This window comes from Oncorhynchus masou, unplaced genomic scaffold (genome assembly GCF_036934945.1).
Source record: "Oncorhynchus masou masou isolate Uvic2021 unplaced genomic scaffold, UVic_Omas_1.1 unplaced_scaffold_1063, whole genome shotgun sequence".
Taxonomy (NCBI): Eukaryota; Metazoa; Chordata; class Actinopteri; order Salmoniformes; family Salmonidae; genus Oncorhynchus; species Oncorhynchus masou.
Window position 1 is genome coordinate 60001 of NW_027000337.1, and position 27707 is coordinate 87707.

The 27707-nt window shown below is 46.5% G+C and overlaps 1 protein-coding gene across 1 annotated transcript in view; it reads right to left on the reverse strand.

Moving 5' to 3' along the window:
• LOC135528960 (wolframin-like) overlaps positions 1–9526 on the reverse strand; it is a 35966-nt gene extending 26440 nt beyond the window's left edge. Inside the window, exons 1-4 of the mRNA XM_064957938.1 lie at positions 9369–9526; positions 4040–4119; positions 1636–1780; positions 355–528 (exon numbers count right to left, since the gene is read on the reverse strand). Coding sequence (XP_064814010.1) covers positions 355–528; positions 1636–1780; positions 4040–4119; positions 9369–9423 — 454 coding nt within the window. The 5' untranslated portion in view covers positions 9424–9526. The remainder of the gene's footprint in view (positions 1–354; positions 529–1635; positions 1781–4039; positions 4120–9368) is intronic.
• Positions 9527–27707: the final 18181 nt, after the last annotated feature.

Genomic DNA, 27707 nt, shown 5'->3' on the forward strand with positions numbered 1-27707 from the left:
TGTGTGTGTGTGTGTGTGTGTGTGTGTGTGTGTGTGTTTACTCTACCTGTGTGTGTGTGTGTGTGTGTGTGTGTGTGTGTGTGTGTGTGTGTGTGTGTGTGTGTGTGTGTGTGTGTGTTTACTCTACCTGTGTGTGTGTGTGTGTGTGTGTGTGCGTGCGTATGCGTGTGTGTGTGCGTGTGTGTGTTTCCAGGTGTGTGTGTATCCAGGTGTGTGCGTGTGTGTGTGTGTGTGTGTATGCGTGTGTGTGTGCGTGTGTGTGTGTGTGTGTGCGTGTGCGTGTGTGTGTTTCCAGGTGTGTGTGTGTGTGTACATCCAGGAGTGTGTGTGTTTCCAGTATTGTGTGTGTCGTACCGTGCACAGCGTTGACCTGTCCAACGTTCTCCATCATCTCAGACACCGCCATCTTCTCCTTCCTGTCGGGGTTCAGCTTCCTGAACATCATCATGGCCGCCTTCCGGACCGTCTGCTCAAACCTGCTCTCTGTCGACAGACGACGCACCTCCTCCTCATTATCCTCACCGATACCTGGGAGGTTCACACACACACACACACACACACACACACACACACACACACACACACACACAGGTAGAGTAAACACACGCGCACACACACACACAGGTAGAGTAAACACACGCGCACACACACACACAGGTAGAGTAAACACACACACACACACACACACAGGTAGAGTAAACACACGCGCACACACACACACACACACACAGACATTGGTAACCAGTGAACTACAGGGTGGTATTCAGGACCTGGGTAACCAGTGAACCACAGGGTGGTATTCAGGACGTGGGTAACTACAGGGTGGTATTCAGGACGTGGGTAACCAGTGAACTACAGGGTGGCATTCAGGACGTGGGTAACCAGTGAACTACAGGGTGGTATTCAGGACGTGGGTAACCACAGGGTGGTATTCAGGATGTGGGTAACCAGTGAACTACAGGGTGGTATCCAGGACGTGGGTAACTACAGGGTTGTATTCAGGACGTGGGTAACCAGTGAACTACAGGGTGGTATCCAGGACGTGGGTAACCAGTGAACTACAGGGTGGTATTCAGGACGTGGGTAACCAGTGAACTACAGGGTGGTATTCAGGACGTGGGTAACCAGTGAACTACAGGGTGGTATTCAGGACGTGGGTAACCAGTGAACTACAGGGTGGTATTCAGGACGTGGTTAACCAGTGAACTACAGGGTGGTATTCAGGACGTGGGTAACCAGTGAACTACAGGGTGGTATTCAGGGCGTGGGTAACCAGTGAACTACAGGGTGGTATTCAGGACGTGGGTAACCAGTGAACTACAGGGTGGTATTCAGGACGTGGGTAACCAGTGAACTACAGGGTGGTATTCAGGACGTGGGTAACCAGTGAACTACAGGGTGGTATTGAAGACGTGGGTAACCAGTGAACTACAGGGTGGTATTCAGGACGTGGGTAACCAGTGAACTACAGGGTGGTATTCAGGACGTGGGTAACCATAGGGTGGTATTCAGGATGTGGGTAACCAGTGAACTACAGGGTGGTATTCAGGACGTGGGTAACCAGTGAACTACAGGGTGGTATTCAGGACGTGGGTAACCAGTGAACTACAGGGTGGTATTTCTTTCCTCCTCTACCTGTCCTCTGGATCCAGCAGCGCTGTAGAAGACGGGCTGCACTCTTCCGTCCCTGCTTAGCGGCCTGCACCAGCCAATCAACTGCCAGGCGGTTATTAAGCTCCGCCTCCTTCTCCTCAGCCAACCCCAGGTAGTATCTGCCCAGCTAAAGGAGGAGACATGTTAGTTACTGTAATACACCTAAAACTGGAGCCATCTCTACAGACATGTTAGTTACCGTAATACACCTAAAACTGGAGCCATCTCTACAGACATGTTAGTTACCGTAATACACCTAAAACTGGAGCCATCTCTACAGACATGTTAGTTACCGTAATACACCTAAAACTGGAGCCATCTCTACAGACATGTTAGTTACCTTAATACACCTAAAACTGGAGCCATCTCTACAGACATCTTAGTTACCGTAATACACCTAAAACTGGAGCCAACCCTACAGACATGTTAGTTACCGTAATACACCTAAAACTGGAGCCAACCCGACAGACATGTTAGTTACCGTAATACACCTAAAACTGGAGCCAACCCGACAGACATGTTAGTTACCGTAATACACCTAAAACTGGAGCCATCTCTACAGACATCTTAGTTACCGTAATACACCTAAAACTGGAGCCAACCCTACAGACATGTTAGTTACCGTAATACACCTAAAACTGGAGCCATCTCTACAGACATGTTAGTTACCGTAATACACCTAAAACTGGAGCCATCTCTACAGACATGTTAGTTACCGTAATACACCTAAAACTGGAGCCAACCCTACAGACATGTTAGTTACCGTAATACACCTAAAACTGGAGCCAACCCTACAGACATGTTAGTTACCGTAATACACCTAAAACTGGAGCCAACCCTACAGACATGTTAGTTACCATAATACACCTACAATTGGAGCCATCCCCAGGCAGGGGCTTCCTACAATACCTAGCATGCCTACAGAAGCCCAGTCAGAACTACCCAGACTTCTTCCTACATTACCCAGCATGCCTAGAGACATATCAAGTGAAAGACATTTTCCAATCTTAACTTTCACTGCTCAACCTCTCCCTCTCCTCTCTCTCCCCTCTCTCTCTCCCTCTCCTCTCTCTCTCCCTCTCCTCTCTCTCTCTCTCCCTCTCCCTCTCCTCTCCTCTCCTCTCCTCTCTCTCCCCCTCCCTCTCTCTCTCCCCCTCCCTCTCTCTCTCCCTCAACTGCATGCCTGTCTGTGTGTATGTGTGGGACACTGTCGCAGTGGGGAATGTGTATGATTTGAGCGCTGGCCAGGGCAGACGTTCTCACTAACTGGAACCCAGCACTCAGGAATGTACCCTTTTAGAACCGAGGCTGCTACTCAGATCATCTTCCACTGGTCTGTGTGTGAGGGTGTGTGTGTGTATGTGTGTGTGTGTGTATGTGTGTGTGAGTGTATGTATGTGTGTGTGTGTGAATGTATGTGTGTGTGTGTGTGTGAATGTATGTGTGTGTGTGTGTGTGAATGTATGTGTGTGTGTGTGTGTGAATGTATGTGGGTGTGTGAGTGTATGTGTGAGTGAGTGTATGTGTGTGTGTGAGTGAGTGTATGTGTGTGTGTGAGTGTGTGTATGTGTGTGTGTGAGTGTATGTGTGTGTGTGAGTGTATGTGTGTGTGTGTGTGTGTGTGAGGGTGAGGGTGTGTGTGGGTGTGTTACATTCAGAGCACGGGCTCTGAATATTCCAGAAGGCTGAGAATAGACGCAGTCATGATCAGACAACCAGTGAGCATTAAAACATCACTGCGTGTGTTCACTCACACTGGTCTGTGCTCTGGCATCTCCCGTCATGACCAGACAACCAGTGAGCATTAAAACATCACTGCGTGTGTTCACTCACACTGGTCTGTCCTCTGGCATCTCCAGTCATGATCAGACAACCAGTGAGCATTAAAACATCACTGCGTGTGTTCACTCACACTGGTCTGTCCTCTGGCATCTCCCGTCATGACCAGACAACCAGTGAGCATTAAAACATCACTGTGTGTGTTCACTCACACTGGTCTGTGCTCTGGCATCTCCCGTCATGACCAGACAACCAGTGAGCATTAAAACATCACTGCGTGTGTTCACTCACACTGGTCTGTCCTCTGGCATCTCCAGTCATGACCAGACAACCAGTGAGCATTAAAACATCACTGCGTGTGTTCACTCACACTGGTCTGTCCTCTGGCATCTCCAGTCATGACCAGACAACCAGTGAGCATTAAAACATCACTGCGTGTGTTCACTCACACTGGTCTGTGCTCTGGCATCTCCCGTCATGACCAGACAACCAGTGAGCATTAAAACATCACTGCGTGTGTTCACTCACACTGGTCTGTGCTCTGGCATCTCCCGTCATGACCAGACAACCAGTGAGCATTAAAACATCACTGCGTGTGTTCACTCACACTGGTCTGTGCTCTGGCATCTCCAGACGTGGCCTTCTCCTCCATCTCCTCAAACGACAAGTCCTCCTCGGGATCCTCGTCTGTAGCGGAGGAGACACGAAGATAGACAAAGGAGAGGAGAGATAGAGGAGAGATAGAAGAGAGACAAAGGAGAGGAGAGATAGAGGAGAGGAGAGACAAAGGAGAGGAGAGGAGAGACAAAGGAGAGGAGAGACAGAGGAGAGACAAAGGAGAGGAGAGACAGAGGAGAGATAGAGGAGAGGAGACATAGAGGAGAGGAGAGATAGAGGAGAGACAAATGAGAGATAGCGGAGAGACAAAGGAGAGGAGACATAGAGGAGAGGAGAGATAGAAGAGAGACAGAGGAGAGGAGAGACAGAGGAGAGGAGAGATAGAGGAGAGACAGAGGAGAGACAAAGGAGAGGGGAGACAGAGGAGAGATAGAAGAGAGACAGAGGAGAGGAGAGACAGAGGAGAGGAGAGATAGAAGAGAGACAGAGGAGAGGAGAGACAGGAGAGGAGAGATAGCGGAGAGACAAAGGAGAGGAGAGATAGCAGGGAGACAAAGGAGAGGAGAGACAGAGGAGAGGAGAGACAGAAGAGAGACAGAGGAGAGGAGAGACAGAGGAGAGGAGAGACAGAGGAGAGGAGAGACAGAGGAAAGGAGAGATAGCAGAGAGGAGAGACAAAGGAAAGGAGAGATAGAGGAGAGGAGAGAGAGGAGAGGTGAGATAGAGGAGAGACAAAGGAGAGGAGAGACAAAGGAGAGGAGAGACAGAGGAGAGGAGAGAGAGGAGAGACAAAGGAGAGGAGAGAGAGGAGAGAGAGGAGAGAGAGGAGAGGAGATTAATACAAGTATTAATAAGATGAATGAAAGTATTATTTTGAGTTGATGAACTGTAAGGATGTTTTGCTCTGTGTTGTCAGTGTTGTAGTCAGCTACCACCTGGTGCTATCCCTTAGAGACTGTTGTAGACAGCTACCACCTGGTACTATCCCTTAGAGACTGTTATAGTCAGCTACCACCTGGTACTATACCCTGTACCTTAGAGACTGTTATAGTCAGCTACCACCTGGTACTATACCTTAGAGACTGTTATAGTCAGCTACCACCTGGTGCTATACCCTGTACCTTAGAGACTTGTATAGTCAGCTACCACCTGGTACTGTACCCTGTACCTTAGAGACTGTTGAGGTCAGCTACCACCTGGTACTATACCCTGTACCTTAGAGACTGTTGTAGACAGCTACCACCTGGTACTATACCCTGTACCTTAGAGACTGTTGTAGACAGCTACCACCTGGTACTATACCTTAGAGACTGTTGTAGTCAGCTACCACCTGGTGCTATACCTTAGAGACTGTTGTAGTCAGCTACCACCTGGTACTATACCTTAGAGACTGTTGTAGCCAGCTACCACCTGGTACTATACCCTGTACCTTAGAGACTGTTGTAGACAGCTACCACCTGGTACTATACCTTAGAGACTGTTGTAGTCACCTACCACCTGGTGCTATACCTTAGAGACTGTTGTAGTCAGCTACCACCTGGTACTGTACCTTAGAGACTGTTCAAGACAGGTACCACCTGGTACTATACCCTGTACCTTAGAGACTGTTGTAGTCAGCTACCACCTGGTACTATACCCTGTACCTTAGAGACTGTTGTAGTCAGCTACCACCTGGTACTATACCCTGTACCTTAGAGACTGTTGTAGTCAGCTACCACCTGGTACTGTACCCTGTACCTTAGAGACTGTTGTAGTCAGCTACCACATGGTACTATACCTTAGAGACTGTTGTAGTCACCTACCACCTGGTACTATACCTTAGAGACTGTTGTAGTCACCTACCACCTGGTGCTATACCTTAGAGACTGTTGTAGTCAGCTACCACCTGGTACTATACCCTGTACCTTAGAGACTGTTGTAGACAGCTACCACCTGGTACTATACCCTGTACCTCAGAGACTGTTGTAGACAGCTATCACCTGGTACTATACCTTAGAGACTGTTGTAGTCACCTACCACCTGGTACTATACCTTAGAGACTGTTATAGACAGCTACCACCTGGTACTATACCCTGTACATTAGAGACTGTTGTAGTCAGTTCCCACCTGGTACTATATCCTGTACCTTAGAGACTGTTGTAGACAGCTAAAACCTGGTACTATATCCTGTACCTTAGAGACTGTTGTAGACAGCTAAAACCTGGTACTATACCCTGTACCGTAGAGACTGTTGTAGTCAGCTACCACCTGGTACTGCACCTGAGACTGTTGTAGACAGCTACCACCTGGTACTATACCCTGTACCTTAGAGACTGTTGTAGACAGCTACCCCCTGGTACTATACCTTAGAGACTGTTGTAGACAACTACCACCTGGTACTATGCCCTGTACCTTAGAGACTGTTGTAGACAGCTACCACCTGGTACTATACCTTAGAGACTGTTGTAGTCACCTACCACCTGGTACTATACCTTAGAGACTGTTGTAGTAGGCTACCACCTGGTACTGTACCTTAGAGACTGTTGTAGTCAGCTACCACCTGGTACTATACCCTGTACCTTAGAGACTGTTGTAGTCAGCTACCACCTGGTACTATACCCTGTACCTTAGAGACTGTTGTAGTCAGCTACCACCTGGTACTGCACCTTAGAGACTGTTGTAGTCAGCTACCACCTGGTACTATACCCTGTACCTTAGAGACTGTTGTAGACAGCTACCACCTGGTAATATACCCTGTACCTTAGAGACTGTTGTAGACAGCTACCACCTGGTACTATACCCTGTACCTTAGAGACTGTTGTAGACAGCTACCACCTGGTACTATACCTTAGAGACTGTTGTCGACAGCTACCACCTGGTACTATACCCTGTACCTTAGAGACTGTTGTAGACAGCTACCACCTGGTACTATACCCTGTACCTTAGAGACTGTTGTAGACAGCTACCACCTGGTACTATACCCTGTACCTTAGAGACTGTTGTAGACAGCTACCACCTGGTACTATACCTTAGAGACTGTTGTAGTCAGCTACCACCTGCTACTGTACCCTGTACCTTAGAGACTGTTGTAGTCAGCTACCACCTGGTACTGCACCTTGGAGACTGTTGTAGTCAGCTGCCACCTGGTACTATACCCTGTCCTTACCTTCCTTCCTCCTCTCGGCTGCATCTCAATAACCTCTAGTGGCTTCCTCCTCTCGGCTGCATCTCAACCTCTAGTGGCTTCCTCCTCTCGGCTGCATCTCAATAACCTCTAGTGGCTTCCTCCTCTCGCTGCATCTCAATAACTTCTAGTGGCTTCCTCCTCTCGGCTGCATCTCAATAACCTCTAGTGGCTTCCTCCTCTCGGCTGCATCTCAATAACCCTCTAGTGGCTTCCTCCTCTCGGCTGCATCTCAATAACCTCTAGTGGCTTCCTCCTCTCGGCTGCATCACCAATAACCTCTAGTGGCTTCCTCCTCTCGGCTGCATCTCCAATAACCTCTAGTGGCTTCCTCCTCTCGCTGCATCTCAATAACTTCTACCTTTTAAATGTCAGATTTGAGTCATTTAGCTGACGCTGTAATCAAGTGCGATTTACAGGAGCAATTAGGGTTAAGTGCCTTGCTCACCTAGTCGGCTCGGGGGATTTGAACCAGCAACCTTTTGGTTACGGGCTTAACACTCTTAACCGCTAAGCTTCCTCCTCTCGGCTGCATCTCAATACCTATGGTGACTTCCTCCCCGACTACCAGCTACCTAGCTTCCTGCAACCAAAAATGTCCAATGGAAGGATGAGACACTCGGAGACACACAGCGACTTAACGGTTGAGCTTGCGATCAGAGTTGAACAATTTTGTACATTTCAGCGAGGCAACAGCCAATCAGGGCGGAGGACAGCTCTAACTTTGACAAAGGCCAACGACCAAACTCCCATCATGCATGCTGTTTGGTGGATAGACCCACGATGGATGATTTCAGAGACTTGGTAGCTTTATGGCCAAGTCTAAACGACAGGATACTTCCTTCCTCCCCCCTCTGTCTGTCTGTCTGTCTGTCTGTCTGTCTGTCTGTGTCTCTCTCTCTCCCTCCTTCCTTCCTACCTTCCTTCCTCCCCCCTCTGTCTGTCTGTCTGTGTTTCTCCCGCTCTCCCTCCCTCCTTCCTACCTTCCTTCCTCCCCCCTCTGTCTGTCTGTCTGTCTGTGTTTCTCTCTCTCCCTCCCTCCCTCCTTCCTACCTTCCTTCCTCCCCCTGTCTGTCTGTCTGTCTGTGTTTCTCTCTCTCTCCCTCCCTCCCTCCTTCCTACCTTCCTTCCTCCCCCTCTGTCTGTCTGTCTGTGTTTCTCTCTCTCCCCTCCCTCCCTCCTTCCTCCCTTCCTTCCTCCCCCCCTGTCTGTCTGTCTGTCTGTGTTTCTCTCTCTCTCCCTCCCTCCCTCCTTCCTACCTTCCTTCCTCCCCCCTCTGTCTGTCTGTCTGTCTGTCTGTGTTTCTCTCTCTCTCCCTCCCTCCCTCCTTCCTACCTTCCTTCCTCCCCCCTGTCTGTCTGTCTGTCTGTGTTTCTCTCTCTCTCCCTCCCTCCTTCCTACCTTCCTTCCTCCCCCCTCTGTCTGTCTGTCTGTGTTTCTCTCTCTCTCCCTCCCTCCCTCCTTCCTACCTTCCTTCCTCCCCCCTCTGTCTGTCTGTCTGTCTCTCTCTCTCTCTCTCACTCCCTCCCTCCTTCCTACCTTCCTTCCTCCCCCTTCTGTCTGTCTCTCTCTCCCTCCATCCTTCCTTCCTTCCTTCCTACCTTCCTTCCTCCCCCTCTGTCTGTCGCTCTCTCCCTCCTTCCTTCCTCCCCCTCTGTCTGTCTGTGTCTCTCTCTCCCCTCCTTCCTTCCTTCCTTCCTTCCTTCCTTCCTTCCTTCCTTCCTTCCTTCCTTCCTTCCTTCCTCCCCCTCTGTCTGTCTGTCTGTCTCTCTCTCTCCCTCCTTCCTTCCTTCCTACCTTCCTTCCTCCCCCCTCTGTCTGTCGCTCTCTCCCTCCTTCCTTCCTCCCCCCTCTGTCTGTCTCTATGTCTGTCTGTGTCTCTCTCTCTCCCTCCTTCCTTCCTCCCCCCTCTGTCTGTCTGTGTCTCTCTCTCTCTCCCTCCCTCCTTCCTTCCTTCCTTCCTTCCTTCCTTCCTTCCTTCCTCCCCCTCTGTCTGTCTGTCTGTCTCTCTCTCTCCCTCCTTCCTTCCTCCCCCCTCTGTCTGTTGCTCTCTCCCTCCTTCCTTCCTCCCCCTCTGTCTGTCTCTCTCTCTATATATCCTTCCTTCCTCCCCCTCTGTCTGTCTCTCTCTCTCTCTCTCCCCCTCCTTCCTTACCTTCCTCACCCGCTTCAGCCTCCTCCAGCTCAGCTTTCTTCAGTCTTTCCTGCATCACCACACGTTTAGCCAGATCAGCAAAGCCCCGACGTCGGGGGGCAGGAGAGGACGAGGGGGCTAGAGAGGTGGAGGGGGCCGCAAAGCCCCAACGGCGGGGGGCAGGAGAGGTGGATGGGGTAGAGGTAGAGGGAGATGGGGTGGAGGTGGTGGCAGTGGGTGAATGAACGGATGATTTTGGGGTGATGGAGAGAGGAGAAGAAGGAGAGGAAGTGGGAGGAGGAGGACGAGAGGCAGACAATGGGATGAATTTGGGGGAGTCTGAGGGAGTCGGGGTTAGGGAGGGTTGGGAGGCAGGGGGGAGGGAGTTAGGGGAGGGAGGTGAGGCAGTATCCAGGGTAGAGGGAGACCCCGGGGCGATGAGGGAGGTGGAAGGGAGGAGTGGGGAGGGAGGAGGGGGGAGATCCACGTCCATCTCACCTGTAATGACAAGAGAAGATAAGAGATGTTAAGATGAGGCTGTAGTCATTACAGGACATGGGACAGATGCTGTTGTAGTCATTACAGGACATGGGATAGATGATGTTGTAGTCATTACAGGACATGGGACAGACAGTGTTGTAGTCATTACAGGACATGGGACAGACGATGTTGTAGTCATTACAGGACATGGGACAGACGATGTTGTAGTCATTACAGGACATGGGACAGATGGTGTTGTAGTCATTACAGGACATGGGACAGATGGTGTTGTAGTCATTACAGGACAGATGATGTTGTAGTCATTACAGGACAGATGATGTTGTAGTCATTACAGGACAGATGATGTTGTAGTCATTACAGGGCATGGGACAGATGATGTTGTAGTCATTACAGGACATGGGACAGATGATGTTGTAGTCATTACAGGACATGGGACAGATGATGTTGTAGTCATTACAGGACAGACGATGTTGTAGTCATTACAGGACATGGGACAGATGATGTTGTAGTCATTACAGGACATGGGACAGATGATGTTGTAGTCATTACAGGACATGGGACAGATGATGTTGTAGTCATTACAGGACATGGGACAGATGATGTTGTAGTCATTACAGGACATGGGACAGATGATGTTGTAGTCATTACAGGACATGGGACAGATGGTGTTGTAGTCATTACAGGACATGGGACAGATGGTGTTGTAGTCATTACAGGACATGGGACAGACAATGTTGTAGTCATTACAGGACATGGGACAGATGGTGTTGTAGTCATTACAGGACATGGGACAGACAATGTTGTAGTCATTACAGGACATGGGACAGATGGTGTTGTAGTCATTACAGGACATGGGACAGACGATGTTGTAGTCATTACATGACATGGGACAGATGAGCCAACCCACCCTGCCCACCCTGGGCCAGTGGACTAACCCTACCCACCCTGGGCCAGTGAGCCAACCCACCCTACCCACCCTGGGCCAGTGGACTAACCCACCCTGGGCCAGTGAGCCAACCCACCCTGGGCCAGTGGACTAACCCACCCTACCCACCCTGGGCCAGTGGACTAATCCACCCTACCCACCCTGGGCCAGAGGGCCAACCCACCCCTACCCACCCTGGGCCAGAGGGCCAACCCACCCTGGGCCAGTGGACCAGCCCAACCTACTCACCATGGGCCAGTGGACCAGCCCACCCTACTCACCCGGGCCAGTGGACCAGCCCACCCTACTCACCCTGGGCCAGTGGACCAACCCACCCTGGGCCAGTGGACCAACCCACCCTGGGCCAGTGGACCAACCCACCCTGGGCCAGTGGACCAACCCACCCTGGGCCAGTGGACCAACCCACCCTGGGCCAGTGGACCAACCCACCCTGGGCCAGTGGACTAACCCACCCTGGGCCAGTGGACTAACCCACCCAGGGCCAGTGGACTAACCCACCTAGGGCCAGTGGACTAACCCACCCTGGGCCAGTGGACCAACCCACCCTGGGCCAGTGGACCAACCCACCCTGGGCCAGTGGACCATCCCACCCTGGGCCAGCCCACCCTTCCCTACCCTTGCCTAAAATATGCCCCCCCCCCCCACCCCCTGTGAGAGGAGGAGTTGCAGTGACACACAGACAGGCCCCCAAACTGTCCCCAGTTTAGATTATGTTAACTTTGAGGTTTTAAAAATAAACCGTTACGAAATAAATGATCTAATTGTCAGAACAGCTGCTCTACAAATCCTGGACTGACACAGAATAACATATCCTATATACAACTATTCAACAGAACGCACTAGGCTACCGCAATGGAACACGTTCCACATAGCCTAACTAAAACAAAACGTTTCGGCTACTTGGAATGTTGAATGGAATTATTTTTTGAAGTAGACTACATGTGTTTTTAGATTGGTATTCTACTGCAAACACACGAAAGATAATAAAAACGCCTGTTGCGTTATTACAACCTGCCTCATTTCTGTCAATCTGGAACAGCGCAACGCGCAACCGGTACATCTTGTCAGCTCATGCCACCTAAATTAAGCTTTTTTTTAAACAAGTAGCCCAAAGGAAAAGTGACTTACTCATGGTCCGAACGAACAGTTTTACTCAAGACATAAAATGAAGTAAGCTTCTTCTCAGGTCAAAAGTTTGGATAGAAGTCTTCGCAGCGGATCCATGTCACTCTCAACAGCCAACGTCGCGAAAGAAGAGATGGGAGCTCCGACAGTTGAGTCTTGACGTGCAGCCATTGGCCAAGGTGCATAAAGATGGCGCCCGCATGTATTTATCACAATTCAGGCCCGGCATAATGTAGGGGATTACTGGGGCTGAAGCCCCTGGGCCCCCTGGCCTGTGGGACGTCCAAAGGACAGCAAAAAAATATAAATGAAATATATACAGAAATATATACAGTATTTATTATGCATGTAGCATATATACACTACTGGTCAAACATTGTAGTGACTCCATCATAACGACTTAAATGACAGAGTGAAACACAACACATCACTGAGTAACTGAGGATGGATCAACAACATTGTAGTGACTCCATCATAACGACTTAAATGACAGAGTGAAACACATCACATCACTGAGTAACTGAGGATGGATCAACAACATTGTAGTGACTCCATCATAATGACTTAAATGACAGAGTGAAATACAACACATTACTGAGTAACTGAGGATGGATCAACAACATTGTAGTGACTCCATCATAACGACTTAAATGACAGAGTGAAACACAACACATCACTGAGTAACTGAGGATGGATCAACAACATTGTAGTGACTCCATCATAACGACTTAAATGACAGAGTGAAACACAACACATCACTGAGTAACTGAGGATGGATCAACAACATTGTAGTGACTCCATCATAACGACTTAAATGACAGAGTGAAACACAACATCATCACTGAGTAACTGAGGATGGATCAACAACATTGTAGTGACTCCATCATAACGACTTAAATGACTTAAATGACTGAGGATGGATCAACAACATTGTAGTGAAACACAAATGACACATCACTGAGTAACTGAGGATGGATCAACAACATTGTAGTGACTCCATCATAACGACTTAAATGACAGAGTGAAACACAACACATCACTGAGTAACTGAGGATGGATCAACAACATTGTAGTGACTCCATCATAACGACTTAAATGACAGAGTGAAACACATCACATCACTGAGTAACTGAGGATGGATCAACAACATTGTAGTGACTCCATCATAACGACTTAAATGACAGAGTGAAACACATCACATCACTGAGTAACTGAGGATGGATCAACAACATTGTAGTGACTCCATCATAACGACTTAAATGACAGAGTGAAACACAACACATCACTGAGTAACTGAGGATGGATCAACAACATTGTAGTGACTCCATCATAACGACTTAAATGACAGAGTGAAACACATCACATCACTGAGTAACTGAGGATGGATCAACAACATTGTAGTGACTCCATCATAACGACTTAAATGACAGAGTGAAACACAACACATCACTGAGTAACTGAGGATGGATCAACAACATTGTAGTGACTCCATCATAACGACTTAAATGACAGAGTGAAACACAACACATCACTGAGTAACTGAGGATGGATCAACAACATTGTAGTGACTCCATCATAACGACTTAAATGACAGAGTGAAACACAACACATCACTGAGTAACTGAGGATGGATCAACAACATTGTAGTGACTCCATCATAACGACTTAAATGACAGAGTGAAACACAACACATCACTGAGTAACTGAGGATGGATCAACATCACATTGTGGAGTGACTCCATCATAACGACTTAAATGACAGAGTGAAACACAACACATCACTGAGTAACTGAGGATGGATCAACAACATTGTAGTGACTCCATCATAACGACTTAAATGACAGAGTGAAACACAACACATCACTGAGTAACTGAGGATGGATCAACAACATTGTAGTGACTCCATCATAACGACTTAAATGACAGAGTGAAACACAACACATCACTGAGTAACTGAGGATGGATCAACAACATTGTAGTGACTCCATCATAACGACTTAAATGACAGAGTGAAACACAACACATCACTGAGTAACTGAGGATGGATCAACAACATTGTAGTGACTCCATCATAACGACTTAAATGACAGAGTGAAACACAACACATCACTGAGTAACTGAGGATGGATCAACAACATTGTAGTGACTCCATCATAACGACTTAAATGACAGAGTGAAACACAACACATCACTGAGTAACTGAGGATGGATCAACAACATTGTAGTGACTCCATCATAACGACTTAAATGACAGAGTGAAACACAACACATCACTGAGTAACTGAGGATGGATCAACAACATTGTAGTGACTCCATCATAACGACTTAAATGACAGAGTGAAACACAACACATCACTGAGTAACTGAGGATGGATCAACAACATTGTAGTGACTCCATCATAACGACTTAAATGACAGAGTGAAACACAACACATCACTGAGTAACTGAGGATGGATCAACAACATTGTAGTGACTCCATCATAACGACTTAAATGACAGAGTGAAACACAACACATCACTGAGTAACTGAGGATGGATCAACAACATTGTAGTGACTCCATCATAACGACTTAAATGACAGAGTGAAACACAACACATCACTGAGTAACTGAGGATGGATCAACAACATTGTAGTGACTCCATCATAACAACTTAAATGACAGAGTGAAACACAACACATCACTGAGTAACTGAGGATGGATCAACAACATTGTAGTGACTCCATCATAACGACTTAAATGACAGAGTGAAACACAACACATCACTGAGTAACTGAGGATGGATCAACAACATTGTAGTGACTCCATCATAACGACTTAAATGACAGAGTGAAACACAACACATCACTGAGTAACTGAGGATGGATCAACAACATTGTAGTGACTCCATCATAACGACTTAAATGACAGAGTGAAACACAACACATCACTGAGTAACTGAGGATGGATCAACAACATTGTAGTGACTCCATCATAACGACTTAAATGACAGAGTGAAACACAACACATCACTGAGTAACTGAGGATGGATCAACAACATTGTAGTGACTCCATCATAACGACTTAAATGACAGAGTGAAACACAACACATCACTGAGTAACTGAGGATGGATCAACAACATTGTAGTGACTCCATCATAACGACTTAAATGACAGAGTGAAACACAACACATCACTGAGTAACTGAGGATGGATCAGTAGTGACTCCATCATAACACTTAAATGACAGAGTGAAACACAACACATCACTGAGTAACTGAGGATGGATCAACAACATTGTAGTGACTCCATCATAACGACTTAAATGACAGAGTGAAACACAACACATCACTGAGTAACTGAGGATGGATCAACAACATTGTAGTGACTCCATCATAACGACTTAAATGACAGAGTGAAACACAACACATCACTGAGTAACTGAGGATGGATCAACAACATTGTAGTGACTCCATCATAACGACTTAAATGACAGAGTGAAACACAACACATCACTGAGTAACTGAGGATGGATCAACAACATTGTAGTGACTCCATCATAACGACTTAAATGACAGAGTGAAACACATTGTAGTGACACATCACTGAGTAACTGAGGATGGATCAACAACATTGTAGTGACTCCATCATAACGACTTAAATGACAGAGTGAAACACAACACATCACTGAGTAACTGAGGATGGATCAACAACATTGTAGTGACTCCATCATAACGACTTAAATGACAGAGTGAAACACAACACATCACTGAGTAACTGAGGATGGATCAACAACATTGTAGTGACTCCATCATAACGACTTAAATGACAGAGTGAAACACAACACATCACTGAGTAACTGAGGATGGATCAACAACATTGTAGTGACTCCATCATAACGACTTAAATGACAGAGTGAAACACAACACATCACTGAGTAACTGAGGATGGATCAACAACATTGTAGTGACTCCATCATAACGACTTAAATGACAGAGTGAAACACAACACATCACTGAGTAACTGAGGATGGATCAACAACATTGTAGTGACTCCATCATAACGACTTAAATGACAGAGTGAAACACAACACATCACTGAGTAACTGAGGATGGATCAACAACATTGTAGTGACTCCATCATAACGACTTAAATGACAGAGTGAAACACAACACATCACTGAGTAACTGAGGATGGATCAACAACATTGTAGTGACTCCATCATAACTTAAATGACTTAAATGACAGAGTGAAACACAACACATCACTGAGTAACTGAGGATGGATCAACAACATTGTAGTGACTCCATCATAACGACTTAAATGACAGAGTGAAACACAACACATCACTGAGTAACTGAGGATGGATCAACAACATTGTAGTGACTCCATCATAACGACTTAAATGACAGAGTGAAACACAACACATCACTGAGTAACTGAGGATGGATCAACAACATTGTAGTGACTCCATCATAACGACTTAAATGACAGAGTGAAACACAACACATCACTGAGTAACTGAGGATGGATCAACAACATTGTAGTGACTCCATCATAACGACTTAAATGACAGAGTGAAACACAACACATCACTGAGTAACTGAGGATGGATCAACAACATTGTAGTGACTCCATCATAACGACTTAAATGACAGAGTGAAACACACATCACACATCACTGAGTAACTAACGAGGATGGATCAATGGATCAACATTGTAGTGACTCCATCATAACGACTTAAATGACAGAGTGAAACACAACACATCACTGAGTAACTGAGGATGGATCAACAACATTGTAGTGACTCCATCATAACGACTTAAATGACAGAGTGAAACACATCACATCACTGAGTAACTGAGGATGGATCAACAACATTGTAGTGACTCCATCATAACGACTTAAATGACAGAGTGAAACACAACACATCACTGAGTAACTGAGGATGGATCAACAACATTGTAGTGACTCCATCATAACGACTTAAATGACAGAGTGAAACACAACACATCACTGAGTAACTGAGGATGGATCAACAACATTGTAGTGACTCCATCATAACGACTTAAATGACAGAGTGAAACACAACACATCACTGAGTAACTGAGGATGGATCAACAACATTGTAGTGACTCCATCATAACGACTTAAATGACAGAGTGAAACACAACACATCACTGAGTAACTGAGGATGGATCAACAACATTGTAGTGACTCCATCATAACGACTTAAATGACAGAGTGAAACACAACACATCACTGAGTAACTGAGGATGGATCAACAACATTGTAGTGACTCCATCATAACAACTTAAATGACAGAGTGAAACACAACACATCACTGAGTAACTGAGGATGGATCAACAACATTGTAGTGACTCCATCATAACGACTTAAATGACAGAGTGAAACACAACACATCACTGAGTAACTGAGGATGGATCAACAACATTGTAGTGACTCCATCATAACGACTTAAATGACAGAGTGAAACACATCACATCACTGAGTAACTGAGGATGGATCAACAACATTGTAGTGACTCCATCATAACGACTTAAATGACAGAGTGAAACACAACACATCACTGAGTAACTGAGGATGGATCAACAACATTGTAGTGACTCCATCATAACGACTTAAATGACAGAGTGAAACACAACACATCACTGAGTAACTGAGGATGGATCAACAACATTGTAGTGACTCCATCATAACGACTTAAATGACAGAGTGAAACACAACACATCACTGAGTAACTGAGGATGGATCAACAACATTGTAGTGACTCCATCATAACGACTTAAATGACAGAGTGAAACACAACACATCACTGAGTAACTGAGGATGGATCAACAACATTGTAGTGACTCCATCATAACGACTTAAATGACAGAGTGAAACACAACACATCACTGAGTAACTGAGGATGGATCAACAACATTGTAGTGACTCCATCATAACGACTTAAATGACTGAGGATGTGAAACACATCAAATGACATCACTCACTGAGTAACTGAGGATGGATCAACAACATTGTAGTGACTCCATCATAACGACTTAAATGACAGAGTGAAACACATCACATCACTGAGTAACTGAGGATGGATCAACAACATTGTAGTGACTCCATCATAACGACTTAAATGACAGAGTGAAACACAACACATCACTGAGTAACTGAGGATGGATCAACAACATTGTAGTGACTCCATCATAACGACTTAAATGACAGAGTGAAACACAACACATCACTGAGTAACTGAGGATGGATCAACAACATTGTAGTGACTCCATCATAACGACTTAAATGACAGAGTGAAACACAACACATCACTGAGTAACTGAGGATGGATCAACAACATTGTAGTGACTCCATCATAACGACTTAAATGACAGAGTGAAACACAACACATCACTGAGTAACTGAGGATGGATCAACAACATTGTAGTGACTCCATCATAACGACTTAAATGACAGAGTGAAACACAACACATCACTGAGTAACTGAGGATGGATCAACAACATTGTAGTGACTCCATCATAACGACTTAAATGACAGAGTGAAACACAACACATCACTGAGTAACTGAGGATGGATCAACAACATTGTAGTGACTCCATCATAACGACTTAAATGACAGAGTGAAACACAACACATCACTGAGTAACTGAGGATGGATCAACAACATTGTAGTGACTCCATCATAACGACTTAAATGACAGAGTGAAACACAACACATCACTGAGTAACTGAGGATGGATCAACAACATTGTAGTGACTCCATCATAACGACTTAAATGACAGAGTGAAACACATCACATCACTGAGTAACTGAGGATGGATCAACAACATTGTAGTGACTCCATCATAACGACTTAAATGACAGAGTGAAACACAACACATCACTGAGTAACTGAGGATGGATCAACAACATTGTAGTGACTCCATCATAACAACTTAAATGACAGAGTGAAACACAACACATCACTGAGTAACTGAGGATGGATCAACAACATTGTAGTGACTCCATCATAACAACTTAAATGACAGAGTGAAACACAACACATCACTGAGTAACTGAGGATGGATCAACAACATTGACTCCATCATAACAACTTAAATGACAGAGTGAAACACAACACATCACTGAGTAACTGAGGATGGATCAACAACATTGTAGTGACTCCATCATAACGACTTAAATGACAGAGTGAAACACATCACATCACTGAGTAACTGAGGATGGATCAACAACATTGTAGTGACTCCATCATAACGACTTAAATGACAGAGTGAAACACAACACATCACTGAGTAACTGAGGATGGATCAACAACATTGTAGTGACTCCATCATAACGACTTAAATGACAGAGTGAAACACAACACATCACTGAGTAACTGAGGATGGATCAACAACATTGTAGTGACTCCATCATAACGACTTAAATGACAGAGTGAAACACAACACATCACTGAGTAACTGCCTCTCCATCATATTTTCCAGCATGGTGGTGGCTGTAGTGACTCCATCATAACGTAAATGACAGGTATGCTTGTCATCAGCAAATACTGGGTAACTGAGTTTTGTCAGGATGAAAAGAAACATGTTTGAGCTAAGCACAGGCAAAATCACTAGAACTGGAATCAACAACATTGTAGTGACTTCAGTCAGAGTGCTTTCACACAGACACTGGGAGTAACTTGGATCAACAACATTGTCAGATGGACAATCACTGACCTAAAACAACAAGTGCCAAGTGTTCCATGAGTGGCCAAGTTACTTAAATGACAGAGTGAAACACAACAATATTCTTGAAAATCTAAATGACGGCAAGACTGAGGATGGATCAACAACATGTGTGACTGACAGAGTTTAGCCATGATCACCCAGCATCTTGACAGAACACATCACATCACTGAAACTGAGGATTTTGAAATCATAACGAAACAAGTGAAACAATGGATATTGCTCCACAGTAAATGACAGAGTGAAACACAACACATCACTGAGTAACTGAGGATGATCAACAACATGCAATTAATGACAGAGGAAACACAACACATCACTGAGTCTGAGGATGGATCCAACATCTCCATTGCCATGCAAATTAACTGAACCACAAACATCACTGAGTAACTGATTCAACAACATTGTAGTGACTCCACTGCATTTCAGCCCTGCCACAAAAGGACCAGCTGACATTATGTCAGTGATTCTCTCATTAACACAGGTGTGAGTGAAACACAACACATCACTGAGTAACTGAGGATGGATCAACAACATTGTAGTGACTCCATCATAACGGACAGATCACTCTGTCATGCTGATTGACAGTTCACTGAAACTAATGGATCAGTACTGGAAGCTTCAAAAGGAGGGTGGTGAAACACAACACATCACTGGAACTGAGGATGGATCAACAACATTGTAGTTCTTCTTCTGACTCCATCATGGTTACCTGCAAGGAAACACATGCTGAGGATGGATCAACAACATTGTCTCCATCATAACCTCATTGCTTTGCACAGAAAATGACAGGCTTCACTGAGGCAACAACATTGGATATTGCTGACCAGTAAGATTGCACCTAAATCAACCATTTATCGGATCATCAAGAACTTCACTGAGAGTAACTGGTGGATCAATTGTAGTGACTCCATCATAACGAAAATGACAGAGCTTCACTGGGCACCCAAGAAAGTCAACACATCACTGAGTAACTGAGGATGGATCAACAACATTGTAGACTCCATCATAACGACTCAGAGTGAAACACAACACATCAAAACTGTTGATTCAACTGACAGAGGATGGAGCACCACCAGTACAGAGCTTGCTCAGGACTCCATCATAAGGACTTAAATGACAGGCAGGTGTGAGTGCATCATGGACACATCACAGTGAGGATGGATCAAAGACTTTTGGAGGATGGCCTGGTGGATCAACAACATTGAGTGAGACTTAAATGCAGCAAACATCACTGAACCACTCTCATAAGGACAAATGACAGAAAACACATCACATCACTGAGTAACTGACAGACTCCATCATAACGATATTCTGCTGAAAGGTACATCATAAGGGGATTGGACTGCTGAGGACTGGGGTAAAACTGTCATTTTCTCCATGATGAATCCCATCACTTTCCGATTGTTTGGGGCATCCATCACTGAGAAAAAGCTTGTCCACAACACATCACTGGAGAAGACAAGGTGAGAGCTACCATCAGTCCTGTGTCATGCCAACAGTAAAGCATCCTGAGACCATTCATGTGTGGGGTTGCTTCTCAGCCAAGGTAACTGAGTGGGCTCACTCACAATTTTGCCTAAGAACACATTGTAATAAAGCCATGAATAAAGAATGGTACCAACACATTCTTTGACAGGTGAAACGAGCAGGATGGATAGCCTAGTGGTTAGCTGCATTGGACTAGTAAATGACCACAACACATTACTGAAACTGACATTATGCAAGTTCTGAAATCCCTGTAGTGACTGACAAGGTACAAATCTGTCGTTCTTGTCAGGACCCACATCACTGAGTTGAGGATAGATGAACAACATTGTTAACCCACTGAAGTCACAACACATCCTGGAACTGTGGATCAACAACATTGAAATCATAACAACTCAGAGTGAAACTTAACAACTTGTAGCCTCATAACAAAAATACAGACAAAGTAACAATCCAACATTTAAGATGAGAGCAGACACAGCTCCAGTATTAGGAACAGTGTATTGTAATGATCCTGAAACTGAGGATAAAAAATGGCAAATCCAAAACATCCCTGGTGGGAAGGGAAAAACACAAAAAGATCTAAAAAGAAACTCACCATTGAAACTAAACTGAAAACATGTTTGAGCTTCAGAATACCACAAGAACGTTAGAATCAGATGAATTGACAAGAGCACACAGAACACTAGGGCAGGGGCTAGAAACAACTGGAAGCCCACAAAGGAGGGTGGTGCTCTGGAAACACAGAGCACAGATTGATTGGGAAACAAAGGGCTTTAAATACAATCAGGGTGTCATGCCAGACAGTAAAGCATCCTGAGACCATTCATAATGAGGGTCAAGCCAAGATTGGGAAAAACACAGGGAACACAAAATAAAGAATGGTACAACACATTCTTTCGGGACATCAGGGTACTGACAAACAACTTGGACAACCGAAAGGTTGCAAGTTCGAATCCCTGAGCTGACAAGGTACAAATCTGTCGTTCTGCCCCTGAACAGGCAGTTAACCCACTGTTCCTAGGCCGTCATTGAAAATAAGAATTTGTTCTTAACTTACTTGCCTGGTTAAATAAAAAATAAAATAAAACATTCTCTGAGAGCAACGTCTCCCAACCATCCAGGAACAGTTTGGTGATGAACAATGCCTTTTCCAGCATGATGGAACACCTTGCCATAAGGCAAAACTAAGTGGCTCTGGGAACAAAACATCGATATTTTGGGTCCATGGCCAGGAAACACCCCAGACCTTAATCCCATTGAGAACTTGTGGTCAGTCCTCAAGAGGCGGGTGGACAAACAAAACCCCACAAATTCTGACAAACTCCAAGAATTGATTATGCAAGAATGGGCTGCCATCAGTCAGGATGTGGCGCAGAAGTTAATTGACAGCATGCAACGGCAGATTGCAGAGGTCTTTAAAAAGAAGAGTCAACACTGCAAATATTGACTCTTTGCATCATCTTCATGTAATTGTCAACAAAAGCCTTTGACACATGTGAAATGCTTGTAATGATACTTCAGTATTCCATAGTAACATCTGACAAAAATATCTAAAGACACTAAAGCAGCAAACTTTGTGAAAATTAATATTTGTGTCATTCTCAAAACGTTTGGCCACGACTGTACAGTTTTGCAAAGCTCTTATGAGACTCAACAGCTGTAATGACTCTTAGAGACTTACCCAAAGACTCCCAGCTGTAATGACTCCTTACCCAGACTGCTGTAATGACTCTTAGAGACTTACCCAATAAGACTCCCAGCTGTAATGACTCTTAGAGACTTACCCAAGAAGACTCCCAGCTGTAATGACTCTTAGAGACTTACCCAAGAAGACTCCCAGCTGTAATGACTCTTAGAGACTTACCCAATAAGACTCCCAGCTGTAATGACTCTTAGAGACTTACCCAATAAGACTCCCAGCTGTAATGACTCTTAGAGACTTACCCAATAAGACTCCCAGCTGTAATGACTCTTAGAGACTTACCCAAGAAGACTCCCAGCTGTAATGACTCTTAGAGACTTACCCAATAAGACTCCCAGCTGTAATGACTCTTAGAGACTTACCCAATAAGACTCCCAGCTGTAATGACTCTTAGAGACTTACCCAAGAAGACTCCCAGCTGTAATGACTCTTAGAGACTTAAGACCCAAATGAAGACTCCCAGCTGTAATGACTCTTAGAGACTTACCCAAGAAGACTCCCAGCTGTAATGACTCTCAGAGACTTAGAGACCCTCCCAGCTGTAATGACTCTTAGACTCCCAGCTGTAATGACTTTAGAGACTGTAATGCTGTAATGGCTGCTAAACGTGTTTCTAACATGTATTGACTCAGGGGTAATAATTGCCATCTAGAACCTTTAATGAAGGGCTCTCCTCCTCGGTTGTCCTCCACAGGATAACCTTTTGAATAACCCTTTTTGGTTCCAGATATAACCATTTTTGGTTCCATTTAGAACCCTTTCTACAGAGGGTTCTACATGGAACCAAAAAGGGTTCTACCTGGAACCGAAACCGGTGCTACATGGAACCAAAAAGGGTTCTACTGTCATTCCCTGACCTTAGAGAGCCGTTTTATTTCTCTATTTGGTTAGGCCAGCGTGTGACTAGGGTGGGCATTCTAGTTTCTTTATTTCTATGTTTTCTGTTTCTATGTTTTGGCCGGGTATGGTTCTCAATCAGGCACAGATGTGTATCATTGTCTCTGATTGGGAATCATACTTAGGCAGCCTGTTTTTCCACCTTATTTGTGGGGAGTTGACTTTGTTAGTGGCCTGTATAGCCCAAGTCAGCTTCACGGTCGTTTTTGTTGTTTCTTGTTTTTGTTGGTGACATTCAAAATAAAAATAAATGTTCGTTCACCACGCTGCACCTTGGTCCAGTCATTTCCCTGACGACGGGGAACCCTTTGTCACGAGCGTCGTATGGAGTAGACCAAAGCGCAGCGTGGTTAGAATACATTCTTCCTTATTTAATGAAGAACACATTAAACAAAACAAAACGCTATGATAACGAGTGCTGACACAGGCAATTACACATAGACAATAACCCACGAAATACCCAAAGAGAGATGGCTGCCTAAATATGGTTCCCAATCAGAGACAACGATAAACACCTGCCTCTAATTGAGAACCAATCTAGGCAACCATAGACCAACATAAACACCTAGATGACGAAAATACAAATCCCTGCCTTGGCAGCAGCTAATTGGGATCCCTAATAAAGACACACAAATACAAATTCCTGTCTTGGCAGCAGCTAATTGGGATCCCTAATAAAGACACACAAATACAAATTCCTGCCTTGGCAGCAGCTAATTGGGATCCCTAATAAACACACATAACATGTAAATAGAACACATGAACCTGTAAATAGAATACATGAAACGTAAAAAATACACACACACACACACACACACACACACACACACACACACACACACACACACACACACACACACACACACACACACACACACAGCAGACAAACAACAGACAGAGCGTTCAGAAGTGTGTTTTGTCCAGATGTGGGTCACCAGTTAATCCCTGGATGTTTTGATGTCAGCCTATCAACAGCCATTCTATTAGAGAGAGGGGTGAGAGGGGGAAGGAGGGGGAGATTCAGGGAGAACGAGAGAGGGGTGAGAGGGGGAAGGAGGGGGAGATTCAGGGAGAACGAGAGAGGGGTGAGAGGGGGAAGGAGGGGGAGACTCAGGGAGGAGAAAGAGAGGGGTGAGAGGGGGAAGGAGGGGGGGGGAGATTCAGGGAGAACGAGAGAGGGGTGAGAGGGGGGGGGGAGAGGGGGAAGGGGAGAAAGGAGGGGAGGGGGGAGAGGGGGAAGAAGGAGGGGGAGATTCAGGGAGAACCAGAGAGGGGTGAGAGGGGGAAGGAGGGGGAGATTCAGGGAGAACCAGAGAGGGGTGAGAGGGGGGAAGGAGGGGGAGATTCAGGGAGAACGTGAGAGGGGGAAGGAAGGAGGGGGAGATTCAGGGAGAACGAGAGAGGGGGTGAGAGGGGGAAGGAGGGGGAGATTCAGGGAGAACAAGAGAGGGGGGTGAGAGGGGGAAGGAGGGGGAGATTCAGGGAGAAAGAGAGAGGGGGGAGATGAGAGGGGGGGTGAAGGAGGGGGAGACTCAAGGAGAAAGAGAGAGGGGTGTGAGGGGGAAGGAGGGGGAGACTCAGGGAGAAAGAGAGAGGGGTGAGAGGGGGAAGGAGGGGGAGATTCAGGGAGAAAGAGAGAGGGTGAGAGGGGGGAAGGGGGAGGGGGGGAGATTCAGGGAGAAAGAGAGAGGGGGTGAGAGGGGGAAGGAGGGGGAGATTCAGGGAGAAAGAGAGAGGGGGGGAAGGAGGGGGAGATGAGAGGGGGGGGAAGGAGGGGAGATTCAGGGAGAAAAGGGAGAAAGAGGGGTGAGAGGGGGAAGGAGGGGGAGATTCAGGGAGAACGAGAGGGGTGAGGGGGTGAGAGGGGGGGTGAAGGAGGGGGAGATTCAGGGAGAACAGAGAGAGGGGGTGAGAGGGGGAAGGAGGGGGAGATTCAGGGAGAAAGAGAGAGGGGGGGAAGGAGGGGGAGATGAGAGGGGGAAGGAGGGGGAGATTCAGGGAGAAAGAGAGAGGGGTGAGAGGGGGAAGGAGGGGGAGATTCAGGGAGAAAGAGAGGGGGGGAAGGAGGTGAGAGGGGGAAGGAGGGGGAGATTCAGGGAGAAAGAAAGAGAGGGGGTGAGAGGGGAAGGAGGGGGAGATTCAGGGAGAAAGAGAGAGGGGTGAGAGGGGGGAAGGAGGGGGAGATTCAGGGAGAAAGAGAGAGGGGTGAGAGGGGGGAAGGAGGGGGAGATTCAGGGAGAAAGAGAGAGGGGTGAGAGGGGGAAGGAGGGGGAGATTCAGGGAGAAAAAGAGAGAAAGAGAGAGAGTTTGATAGAGGGGGAGGGGGACAAGGGGGTAAAGAGGGGGAGAGGGGGAGAGAGAGGTGTGTAAAGAGGGGGGGAGAGAGGGGGGAGAGAGAGTGGAAGAGTCTCTCTCACTCATTCTCCCCCCTCTCTCTCTCTCTCCCTCTCTCTCCCCCAGAGAGGGGTCTCTGAGAGGGGGAAGGAGGGGGAGATTCACACCCCTCTCTCTCTCCCTCTCTCTCCCCAGGGAGAACTGAGAGGGGGAAGGAGGGGGAGATTCAGGGAGAAAGAGAGAGGGGGTACACCCTCTCTCCCCTCTCTCTCCCCCTCTCTCTTTGGACACCCCTCTCTCTCCCTCTCTCTTTCTCCCCCACTCTCTATCTCCCTCTCTATTTCCCCCTCCCCTCCACCCGTCTCTCTCTCTCTCTGCCACCCTGGCTCCGATAAAACGAGAGCACTACATAATCATCATCATAATCGTCCTCTCCTCGAGACACGCATCAAAGTTCACGTCGCACCGAAACACAGGTGCTTTGCAGCGCGAGACCGTCGACAGCGGAGTAAAAAGACTGTCCCATTTAACCGATCTAATCTCAAACCTTTTTTACATGAACAGTTGTTGTTATTAATGTGAGTAGAAAGGCTACAGATACGGTCGTTATCATGTCTGACTGCAGGAAGCAATGGAACCGGGAGAACGAGCTGCCGGTCTACCTGGCAGGAACGATTACAACCCGGCCGAACCAACGGAAATCCTACGGATGTTTTCCTCGGCGGATGGCGCCTGCGACAGCAAGACTGTAGACTGTGATAACTTTGCCGCGGGAAGGAGAGGAACCAGGACTCCCAGGAGCGTCAGCCGAGACAGGCTCCTCGACCACACCGATGGCGACGTTCCCGAGACGGCAAGTGAGGCCAGTGAGGTCCGGGCTGTCGGTTCTCAGGTCAGCTCTCCCGGGGAGAGAGAGGATGTGAGGCCGGGTGTGGAGATTGAGTACCCGGCAGGGAGGCAGTGTCACTCCGGTCAGAAGAATGGAAAGGTAGGTGAAAACTGATTTTTTTTTTCTCTCGCCCATGTTTATGTTGATTAAAAGTAGGGCAGATCGCTTGTGGATGCTACATTTCCATAGCTTACTCTGTTCTGCAGTGCAGTAACGTCAGCTAGGCTGTTCCTAAAATAGGCTACGCAGATATCTCTAGGCTGCCCACATCACCTGAACCGGTGACGGTCAGGTAGGCTATTAGGCTACGTGTGGTGATGAATTGAACAGCGCTGTTTTGACAGCTATCCCAGCTTCTGTCACACACACCACACACACACACACACACACACACACTGAACATCGCGGCTGCTCTGACTGCACGCGAAGACAAAAGGAGTTACTGCAGCTCGAGCTTCCTTCCGCCTCTGAGTTCACTGGCTGCGGGAAAGGAGAGAGAGAGAGCATGTCCGGTACTGACCGCCAGGGGAATGGTATCCCCCACCTAACGGTAAGACTCTCACCTGGCGGGGCTGGCAGCCGTACGGGCTGGCTGGCTGTCTAGCGCGGAATAGCCATTGTTTTCGGTGAATAGGCGAACAAACGGCGCTGTCTATTTCAGCACCACATACTGAGTCTAACGCCGCTGTAGGTTCCTTGGTAGACTATAGGCTTACAAAAAGGAGATCGTTTATGT